Source organism: Belonocnema kinseyi, chromosome 9, assembly GCF_010883055.1.
Source record: "Belonocnema kinseyi isolate 2016_QV_RU_SX_M_011 chromosome 9, B_treatae_v1, whole genome shotgun sequence".
In the NCBI taxonomy this organism is placed as follows: Eukaryota; Metazoa; Arthropoda; class Insecta; order Hymenoptera; family Cynipidae; genus Belonocnema; species Belonocnema kinseyi.
Window position 1 is genome coordinate 69,223,342 of NC_046665.1, and position 11,952 is coordinate 69,235,293.

General features: G+C 35.6%; 1 protein-coding gene across 2 annotated transcripts in view; it reads left to right on the forward strand.

Moving 5' to 3' along the window:
- Positions 1 to 11,952, forward strand: part of LOC117180180 (AT-rich interactive domain-containing protein 4B) — a 36,773-nt gene that overhangs the window by 21,806 nt on the left and 3,015 nt on the right. For both annotated transcript variants that reach the window (XM_033372542.1, XM_033372543.1), the window contains 2 exons: positions 1,429 to 6,938; positions 11,260 to 11,400. In XM_033372542.1, coding sequence (XP_033228433.1) covers positions 1,429 to 6,938; positions 11,260 to 11,400 — 5,651 coding nt within the window. The remainder of the gene's footprint in view (positions 1 to 1,428; positions 6,939 to 11,259; positions 11,401 to 11,952) is intronic.

Below are 11,952 nucleotides of genomic sequence, written 5' to 3' on the forward strand. Positions count from 1 at the left end.
GCGTCATTTGAAGGATCAAGCTCGACGAAAATGGTTCACATTAGTGAATACTAATGCCATCTCTTAGAATTTTCAGGTACTTATCAGACTGCCTAGTATATCCAGAAAAGATTTCATTTTATTTTTCAGCACCAAACTATAAATTTTAAACAAAAAGTAAATTTTCTACGAAATATGTAGTCAAATTTTCAACAAAACAGAAGATTTTTCAACCAAAAAGTATGACTTTTTATCATATAGTTCAATTTTGAACCAAACAGTTACATTTTTATCCAAGAAAGCTAAAATTTCTCTTAAAACATATGAATTTTTAATTTTAAAAAACTTTTAAATAGTTGAATACCCATCCAGAAAATATTTCAGACCTATTTTCAACGTCAAAATATTAAATTTAAACAAAATTAAATATTCTAAGAATTATTTAAATTTTCAACAAAACAGCAGAATTTTAAACCAAAAAGTATGATTTTTCAACAAAATTGTTGAATTTCCAACCCAACAGTTTCATTTTTATCAAAGAAAGATGAAATTTCTTCTAAAGCCGATGAACTAAAACAAAAAAAAAACTAAAAAAAATAGTTAAATTTTCATCCAAAGAAGATTCCAGTTCACTTTCCAACACCAAAATAAGAATTGTAAACATCAAGTTAATTTTCTGGTAATTAATCGAATTTTGAACCAGAAAGTATGACTTTTTAACAAGATTATTGAATTTTCAACCAACCAGTTGCATTTTTTGTCCAAGAAAAATTAACATTCTACTAAAATGAGTGAATTTTTAATAAAAAAGACAAGTTTTCAACAACAAAAAAGAATTGAATTTCCATCCATAAAGATTTCAATTGCCTTTTCAAAACAAAAATACGAACTAAACAACAGTTCCATTTTTATCCAAGAAATATGCAATATTTCTACTAAAAAATATGAACTTTTAAATAAAAAAGACGAATTTTCAGGGAAAAGAGTTTTTATCCAAAAAAGATTTCAGTTGAGTTGTCCGCAACGAAATATGAATTTTAAACAAAAGGTTCATGTTTTACCATAATTGTTGAATTTTTAACCCAAAAAGACGAGTTTTTAACAAAAACATAAAACATTTAATCTAACAGTTAGCAATCTTAAAGGATATCTTTTTAAGAAGATTGTTAAATTTTTAACCAAATAATAAAATGTAAGATTAAAAAGATAATCCCCAGGAAAAAGTTTGGCAAATCTGTAAAAATTACTACCGTAACAAATCGTAAAAAAGCCCCTCCCCCCCTTGAGCTGTTACTTAATTTGAATATGGTCACTTAGAAGTTTATTTCTCAATAAAATTCATGCCACTATTTTTCTACTATTTTCCAAAATTTATGCCAGTATTGGCACTAGTTTTTTATCTTTGAAGTGAGTCCGTGTCCTATGTAAATGATGTTTCTATTATTACAGAGATGACAGCAGCGAAGATGAAGACAGTCCACCGCATGGTTCCCACGAGTCCCCTCGAGGAGAAGGAAAAGAAGGCTTGGAAGTCGAACCAGAAATTGGAAGAGTCGTCTGCGTGGAACTTGGTGATAAAAAGAAAAAAGACAACTGGTTTCCAGGACTGGTGGTCGCACCAACGGCTCAAGATACCGTGAGAATTAGAGTCAAAGACGACTACTTGGTTCGTTCTTTCAAAGATGCGAGATACTATACCGTCCCTAAAAAGGAAGCTACCGAATTTACGAAAGACTTGGTGAACAAGGTAGAAAATAGCGCTCTGAAGGTTGCCGTCGAAAAAGCGATGCTTTTTCTCGAAAAGAATGAGTTGCCTCCCCATTGGGACAAAGATTCGCTCTTTGGGAATTCTGTCTCTAGTGGAAATAGTGATTCTGACGGTGACATTGATTCCGATAGTTCCGATGATGAGCCGCGAGAGGAAAAAGATCACTTTGTTGCCCAGCTTTATAAATTCATGGACGATCGAGGCACGCCGATTAACAATTGTCCCATGATTGGAGAAGAGGATATTGATCTCTACAGACTTTTCCGAGCTGTTTATAAACTTGGGGGCTACAACAGAGTGACGAATCAAAATCAATGGAAGGTCATCACTCGACGTTTGAGTTTCTCGATGCAAAGCAATCAAACGACCCACAATCTCGTGAAGCAGTCCTATAAAAAGTTCTTACATTCCTTTGAAGATTTTTATAGAAAGTTAGGGTGTACTATGGTGAATCATCCGAGAGGGAGTGTTAGAAAGCAGCGACCGGGTCGGAGTTTGATAAGGGATAAGGATCGAAATACTCCTGTTCCTCAAGTTAAGTCTGAGAAAGAGGAAGAGGAGAAGGAGAAGAAATTCGAGGAGGAGAAAAAGGAAAAGCGAGAGATTAAGAAAGAAGTTAAGGAAGTGAAAGAGGAAGAACCGGCCAAGCCAGCGAGGAAGAAAGAAAAGGAAAAGGAAAAAGAGAAGGCACTAGAAAAGGAGAAAGAGAGAGAGAGGGAGCGTGAGAAAGAAAAGGAGCGGGAAAGAGAAAAGGAAAGGGAGAGGGAAAGGGAGAAAGAGCGAGAGAAGGAGAGGGAGAAAGAAAAGGAAAAAGAGAAGGAGAAGGAACGAGAGAGGGAGAAAGAAAAGGAGAAAGAGAAGGAAGAATCGGAAAGTATAAGCGGACAAGAAAGTGATGTTAATGTCGAAGAAGAGGAATCTTCAAGTAGCGAAAATTCGAAAAAGACTTCAAGGTATTCCGGTTTGAATAGAGCGAAAGCAAAAGAGGAGAAGAAAGCTAAAGAGGAGAAGAAGAAGGTTCTCGAAAAGAGGAAAGTTGAGAAGAAGCAGGAGAAGAAGGAGGAAAAGCCAGAGAAGAAAGAGGAAGATACTACAAAGACCCGGTCCAAATCCAAAGATGATGCGACGAAAGTTAAACAGAATGCTGACGTTCGAGAGACGCCCTCCAGAGAGCCAGAAAAGAAAGCTTTTTCAAAACAACGACGCTTGACAGAGGAAGAAATGAAGAAGAGGGGTCGAAAACGAAAAGATACAGATGGTGAGAAATCGCGAGCTGATGAACAGTCAGTGGATTACGCGCCTTCTTATAAAGGTCCTGTCGAATTAGGAGACAGACTCAAGGTTTATTATGGACCAAATCACGAGTCGAAGGTTACCTATGAGGCGAAGGTCATCGACATGGAAAAGGACGGTACCGAACCAAGCTACCTTGTTCACTACACTGGCTGGAATACGAGATACGATGAGTGGATTACCCCTTCTCGAATCGCCCAGAATTTCACTCAAACTCCGGGAAGAGTGAAGAGGCCGAAAATTACTCCTCGTCCGCAAACTCCCGGCGCATCTTCTTCTGGGAGTGGGAAATCTATGAAGACTGGACCCCTGACTCCTGGATCTCAGACTCGAAGAAGAGCTCAAAGCGTCGCACCCTCGGCAGGAAATCCAAACTTGATGAAAGAAAAGAGGGAAGATAAGGAAAAGGACAAGGAAGGATTGAATAGATCAACAACTCCACTTCTTGGAGCGAGAACTAAAAGTCCGGCTACTCCAGCGACTGGGAGGTTGAGTAGAGCGACGAGAAATGCCGAGAGTGTAATTGAATTGAGGAGAAGGACGAGGAGAATGTCGGGCCATACGGATGTTACAGCAGCTTCTGAGAGCGAGGAGACGGATTCTTATGAGTCTGATGCTACTGAGCCTGAGCCGGAGCAGAGAGGAAGATCCAAGGAGAAGGAGGAGGGAAATCGAAGAGAGGCGAAACGAAGGGCCGAGACGAAGATTAAATTGGAGGCGAGTGAAGGTGAGGATGAGAAAGAGGCTGTGGAGGAACCAAGGAGAGGAAAAAGATTGAGGAGAAACTTGGGAAAGATTCCTCCGGAGATTAAATCTGAGCCTGAGAGCGATGAGGAACAACCGAAAGGTCGAGATTTTGACTTGAATCAGATTAGGTCTGAATTGAAGGGATTTGATAAGGCTGTAAAACTGGAAATGTTGAGGGTTGAACCCGAACCGGAGGAGGAGGTGAAACCTGTGGAGAAGGAGATTCCGGAGAAAGTGATTGTGATGTCGCCAAAAGTAGAGAAGGTGGAGAAAGTGGAAAAGGTGGAGAAGATTGAAAAAGTGGAGAAGATTGAAAAGGTGGAGAAGGTTGAGAAAGTGGAGAAGATTGACAAAGTGGAGAAGGTTGTTGAAAAAGTAGAGAAGATTGTTGAGAAAATGGAGAAGAAACCGGAACCAGCCAAGGTGGAGAAAAAACTGGAACCGGTCAAGGTGGAGCCAGTCGTGGATGTCAAACCTCCGGTTGAGAATACGGAGGATATTTACGAGTTTAAGGAACCGGAGCCGTTTGAATTTGAGGTAAGAAACAAGTCAGGTGACAAGGACAAACTGAAACGTCGTGTTTTCGAAGACCCCGTGAAGAGTAGTCCCAAGAAAAAGCAAAAGACATCTCTATCTCCCAAGGAAACAAAACCAGAAGTCGAGAATACGGAAATCAGGAAGAAGGTCATAAGGAAGACATTCGCTAAAAAACTTGAGGAACCCGAAGAAGGTGTTTCCACCAGCAGACCCTTGATTCAGTCCTCCTGGAAGTGTGAGGAAGCCTTCGACAAACTCTGCGAGAGTCCCGCTTACAATCAACCCAAGCCGCCACAAGTCGAGGATTCAAGTAGGCACACTACTAACATAGATCTCCTCTTTACTGATTTACCAGATGACGATGGTGTCGACGACCCAGAGGATCGTCTCATCATATCAGAAACGGAGACTCCCGATTGCGAGCAAGAAAATATATTCTCCTATCAACAAGACATATTTCCACCCACTGATATTGATATGGATTTCAAGGATGACAAGAAGCCCAAAACGCAGATCCAGATAGAAGAACCACAACCTCCCCCTCCAGTTATTATCGAACCTAGACCCATTCCTATAGAACCAAAGCCAACTCTTAGTTTGATCAAACCAATTCCAACCCCCAAGGTTATGGAACCAAAACTTGCAGAGACAAAACCACTTGATTTCCCTCCTCTGTTGCCACCCGCGCCGACTGTTCCTGTGCCTATCAGCGCAAGACTGCCGGTGACTTCTTCCATAGAAGAAAAGTTATCAGCCGCTGCAGCCTTTAGGAACAAAGTCAAGGAGACGAAAAAGGACGATGATGGGGAAAGTTCGAAAAAATTAGGACACTTTAAAGAGAAGGAGATGAGAAAAGAACTCGCATCATTAAGGAGAAATAAGGAGGACACCAAAGCGAAGATTGAAGCAGAATCGAAAAAGATTCCCGAGGAACCAGTTACGAAACCAATCATAAAACCAGATGCAGAGGTTCTGGAAGAAAAGGCAAGATCTCCTCTTATTGTCACGAAAGTAAAGGATGAAGTGAAAAAAATAGAGAAGAGAATTGAGATTGAAAATGCATCTCAGAAACTAGATCTTCGAAAGTTCACGGAGCAGAAGCCGCAAGAGAGACTAGAAGATAAGTGGAAGAAGAGCGAAGAGAAGATATTCCCGGAAGAAGATCGGAAGCCAGTTGAGGTAGAGAAGCAGAAGCCTGCAATTAATCTAGAATTTGCTGATTCCACAGATAGCAGTGATTCAGAACGAAGGTTGATTATCGATAATGAGGTCGAATTCAGTGAGGAAAAGCCCTTGAAGTTTGAAGTTAAATTGAACTTGGAAAAAGACTTGATAATTAAACCGAGCCTGGAGAGAGATTCTGTTCTTAAAACGCAGGAGAAAAGTTTAATTAAACTGAACCAGGAAAGAACTTCCGCTGTGAAATTGAATCAGGAGAAAACGCCGATTAAACTTAACCAGGAAAGAGTTTCGGCTCTTAAAAACGTCGAAAGAAGTGCCCCTCCTAAAATAAACCCAGAGAAAGTTTCGGCGCTCAAGAGCTTCGAGAGGTCTTCCCTTAAAATAAGTTCAGAGAGAGGATCGAGTCTAAAACAGAACCTGGAGAGAAATTTGACCCTGAAGATGAATCTAGCTGCAGTTCCGGAGATTGAAAGAAATTTGAAAGAACTCACCGCGGAGGAAGGTAAACCTCTAATTCAGAACCAGGTTCGTCTTCAACAGGCTGGACTTCAGTGCAAATTCGCCAGAGTTGACGAGGACGGTGACAATTTGAATTCGCTTCTCTGCGAAGAAGAAATTCCGGGTTCACCGACTCCAGGCGTCGAGACTATCGAGCAGCAAGTGCCAGGACCTTCACACGTGACTCCAAAGACGAAGATGGCAGAAACTTCGATAGTTTTGATGGAATTGCCATTCGCGAGTGCTCCGACTTCGAGTCCCACTGCTTGCAGTACAATTTCCACCTCGACTATGCCTTTGTCCCAAAGTAGTAGTGCAATGGTTCCAGTTCCTCTGGCGGTTCAACATGGTCCAATTCCGGTGAGACAGGAACAACATCCGGCTGCGCTACAAAGACAGGAGAGTAACGAGGCAGCTCCTGTGATGGATAACACGCCACCAACTACACCTGATTCGACTATATCGAATATCTGCGAGTCTCCGAGGGAGGTGGGCACTGCGGGTTCGAGTCCAATGTCGGAGGATAGTTCCAAGCTGAATAGAGACACGTCTGAGGTGGAGATTGATAGTAAGATGGCTGGATTGAGTGAGGATGACGCGTCGTTGTTGAACTCGGAAGGAAATGGATCTGATGGGCCGTTGAAGCATTCACTGAAGAGGGCGATCGAGGAATCGGGATCAAAGAAGAGGAAAAGAAATAGGAGTCACGTTGAGAGTGGTGGAAATAATTCGGGGAAAAAGTCACCAAGACAGAGTGGAAGAAGTAGCAGACATGGAGCCGGAAGTGATAGCGATGATACGAGTGAAGGGTCGAACCAATGCAGCAGTGGAAACTCGATTTCGACGGGTCATGGTCATGTTAATATGACGGAACTTAGTAGCTATTCATCGAGATCGCCAAGGCCTACAAAGTACAACTTCTATGTAGAATTAGGTGAGTAAGATAATTAACCTTAACTTTGAGCCCAAGGCTAGAAAATGCTTCACACGCTTTCCCCTATTCGATTCTTCATGGTGGCCGCTGGACCGGGAAATGGCCGGGTATTTTATGTGATCGGGAAAAACCGAGAAATGACAGTGAATTGGTTTTTTGATCGGGAATTTTACCAATTTTTAGGGAAAAAATTCTGTCAAGTTTGATTTCAACAGCTTTTTGAATAATTATGAGAATTTTTATCTTTTTCAATTATGAAATCATTTCGGTTAAGAATACGCAATTTTTAAAACCTGAATTCGGAGATGCTATAAAATATCATAACGGACGTCCCCGGACTCTTTTTTGAGGGATAATAACAAAAAAATTAATTGTGCTAAATACAAATTTTATGCATATGCATTATTTTGAGGTTACGTCGTTTTTCATCTCTGCCTTTCCGATAATCTGGAAATTATTTATGAAATAAACTTTTTGATTGTCTGCAAGCAAGGTTAGTTCCGGGAGATTAGTTACTATGTTTATTTGTAAGTCCAAAGTTTTGGGCCAAAAATATTTTGTAGTTTGGAAGTAACGTTCGGGTGAATTGTAACGCACATAACCTCGAAATATACACGCACGTTGTTAGCAATATCAAAAATTTTTTGATAAAAAAACACAAAAAAAGTGTGTGGGGACGTCCGTTAGCATGTTCGCTATCATTTCCTAGATTTTTAAGGCAAAATATTTCTTATCATAGGAAAAAAGCCGAGGGAATCTAACACTGAAAAAATCGATACTATTTCCTAAGCGCTATGCAAATTTATCAGATTTTGCTAAATTAAAACTTTTTTGAATTAACCTACAAAAAAAAGTGTGTGGGGACGTCCGTTAGCATGTTCGCTATCATATCCCAGATTTTTAAGACAAAACATTTATTATTCTAGCAAAGAAGCCGGGGGAACTTAAAACTGGTAAAATCGACAATTTTCTAAGTATCACATTCCCGTAAAGAATTTTAAAATGATTTTACAAAACGATTCGGAATCGATTTAAAATTAAGGAATTTTGAGATTTTAAGGTTAGAAATTAAATTGTTTTTAGTCTTAGTAGTTAAAAAAATGTAAACGCCCAATTGAAACTTTATAAACTATTTTCTATTTTAAAATAACGTGAAAATAATATATTTGTACGAAAGGCTTTTATTAAGTTTAAAATATTGTTTTAGTCTAAAATTTGAACAATTGTAATTCAGAAAAAGAAGAATTGCTTAATATTTTTAAATATTTTACTGTGCATTTAAAATCAGTAATTATAAATCAAATATTCGAAACACAAAAAAGCTCAACTTTAAACGTAAAATTTTTGAATTTTGATGTATAATAAATATTGAACTCCCATTATTCCTAGAAAAAGTTCGAGTAAGTTGAAGAGATATTTTGAAATTCTGAAAAGATTAAAAATTAATTTGAAATTTGAAATGATTTTAAATAATTTAAACGAAATTTCTAATTATACAGACAAAATCCGGTTATTCGTACGGAAAATTCTGTGTATGTAAGTAGCCCACGGCCGGATTTCAAAGAAAATATAAATTTTTGCAGATTTGGAACAAAAAATTGGAAGCCTTTTAAGAATTGTGAAAGGCTTAAAAAAATAAAAAATATTTTCTCAAGATTCCTAGGAAAATTGAAAATGACTTTTTATTTTGAAAAATTAATTTTAAGAGAATATTGAAAAAGATTTTCAAAATTGTCAAAAATTAGGTTGGAAGATTTCAAGGAAATATTTAAATTTTGCAGGAGTTAGAAAAAAATTGAGGAAGAATTCGAACCATTTTAAAAGATGCTTAGAAGTTCTCAAAAAATTATTTATCAAGATTTTAATATAAAAATTTGAAGCTTTTTAAGAATTTTAAAAGTATTTAAAATTAAAATAATTTAACTTTTAATATAAGAAGTGTACGCGTTCATGTTACAACGTAAATGTAGTTCATTTGTAATATTTTTGGTTTAAAATTGCTTAAAATGATTTGCAGTTCAGGTTTTATTAGTTCAAATAGAGAAATGTTTAGCTTTATAGTTCGAATTTTTAAAACTTCATTGACAGGAACAAATGTTTGCGAACCGTGAAAACTGGGAATATTTTTCTGTAAATAAAATGGCCACCCTGTTTCTTTTCCCCTTTTTTTAATGAATTCCTCTTTCTTCCCCTGTTTTGCAGAAACTTCCCCCCTTTTATCGCTTCAATCCGAACTATATCAATAGAACCCAAAAACAAAAATCAATTGTTTTCGGTTGAAATTTAATTCTTTTTGGTTGAAATGTGTAATATTATATTTTTGTTTTAGAATTGATCTCTTGGTTAAAAAATATACTTTTTTTGAAAATGCATCTGTTTTCGTGAAAAATTCAATTGTTTTGTTGTTCATTCGTTTTTTTGTATAGAACATTTTTCCTTTTCGATTATAAATTCAATCATTCTAAAATTTAAAACATACGACTTTAGCTTAAAAACTCAACTCTGTGGTTGAAAATTCATATGTTTTGGTGACCGTCTTTTGTTAAAAATGCAACTACTTTATTGAAAATTGTTTTTGTTGAGAATTTAAGTATTTCGTTGAAAATTCATATCAATGACTTGGTGGAATGTTGAACCACTATGTTAAAAAAAAACTTTTTTTTTGTAGAAGATTCATCTCTTTGACTCAACATTTAACTGTTTTATTTAAAGCTTGTTTTTTATTGTTAACATTTTTGGTACCTGAAAATTAACCTTTTTTTCATTGAATGTCGATTTTCTTTCTCAGAAAATGCATGTGTTTGTTTGAAAATTAATCTCTAATTGAAGATTCAACTATATGCTTAAAAATTCATATTTTCGGATTAAAAATACAACTGTTTTGTAGCAAATTAGTTTTTTTACTTAAAAATGTTTTTTTTTTGTAGATATTTCATTTTTTGTGTTAAAAATGCGATTGTTTTGTTGAAGATTTATCGGTTTTGGTTGAGAATTTAAGTATTTTGTTGTAATTTTTCTTTTTTGTTTGAATTCACCTGTTTTTTATTTAAAAGAAAAATTTTTTTGGTTGAAATATCAACTACTTTACATTTTTCTTTGAAAATTCATCTTTGGGGTGAATATTCATATTTTAAACTGAAAATTTAAATATTGCCTTTTTTTAAATTGATCCATTGGTTGAAAAATAAAATATTTTCTTGAAAATTTGTTTCATATTGAATTGAATGTGGTAGATGCAATCATTTTATTTAAAAGAATTGATTCCCCTATTATCCCCCTATCTTTGGGAAAAAGAATCCTACTTCCCCTGTTTTTATAGCAATTTAGGGTGTACAATCTGACAGGGTTTCATAGTTATTTACTCTCATTCTGATGTGATACAGTGACTTTTATAAGAGAATTATGATTCAGAGTTGAGACAGAGAATTCCCGGAAATAACTATAATTTTACTGTAGAACAGACTTAAAAAACTATTTTTTATTTTTGATCAGGGAATTTTGTCAAGAATTACCATTTTTATTTCAAAACAGAGAGTTCCCATAACAAATTATAATTTTACTTGAAACAGAGAATTTCTGTGGGGAAAAAAATTCTGTTATAGAAGACAATTTTAAACAAAATCCTTGTTCCAAGTAAGAATTCGTCACAATTTGAAACTTTCCTCTAACGAATTTAGGGAAAGGGAGTTAATATGTTTGTGAATTATACTAGACAATTTGATAGGTAAATATAATCCTGGTTTGGAACAGGCAATATTGAAAATGTGTTCATTGTGACTTGGTACAGGGATTTTTCTAAAATAATTATAATAATGAGATCAAAAAAATTATTATTTTGTCTCGAAAAAAGAAATTTTTTGCATGGAACGGGAAATAATTTTTTTGTTTTTATTGAAAATTTGCCTTTTGGAACAGGGTATTTTTGGAAATAAATATAATTGTGACTTGGGACAGAAAATTTCCGTAAAGAAATATAATTTTCACTTTGGAATAGCCAATTTCCCATAAAAAATTATAATTTAGACTTTCGGATGGGGAATTGCCGTAAATGTTGTAATTCTTATGTCCAAAAATGATCTGATATTCGAACTCAGAATTATATTTCTCTTCCAAAATTCCCTGTTCTAAATCAGAAATTTTCAACAAATTTGAAATCAAACACATTTTTTGAGCTCTTTTTGATTGACAGAGCAGAATTAACAATTGATCGGGAGTAAGCTGGGACATTATTCGGGATTTAAAATCATCCGTCTGGTGGACATCCTGATTACAATTTAAATGATGTTTTTACTAACAATTATATTTTTTCTTATTAAAACAGATCCAGAGTGGGATGGAAGTCAAAGAATAGCTGTTTTGCAACAGAAACTTAGCGAGCTAAGGAAAACTTATAACTCACTGAAAGTTGAACTGGCAGGAATCGACAGGCGCCGAAAAAAATTAAAGCGACGGGAACGAGAAGGTTAGTATGATAATAAAGTACTTAATACTAAATTTGAAATTGTACAATTTTGTATGATTATTTCAAGCCTAGCAGCGTTTAACGTTTTTACTTTGGGAAGAATTTACAATGCAATACTTTTGAAATTAACTATAAAAAAAGGATTTCGTTTCGAAATTAAATATTTTAAAATTGTATAATTTATCAATGAAGGCCTTAAGAGTTAAAGAATTTTTCATTTATATCGTTTAAAGTGGTCCAAGTTTAAAATTCAACATTTGTCATTTGCAGTTAGGAACTTTCTAGATTATGAAATTTATTTCAAAACAAATTGATTAATTAATGACTGAAATTTTCGATATTTTATTCCTTGAAAATCTATTAACCCTTAAACGGCCAAAACGCCACTACCGGTACACTGCTTTTCAACGGCCAATAACTAAGACTATTCGACACTAGAAAAAATTAAGTCACATATATTTTTATTGCTTAAGATCTCCTCTTTCCGAAGGTGCCAATGAAATTCCTCAAAAAATTTATTTATTATCCCAAAATGCAGTTTAAACAAAAAAA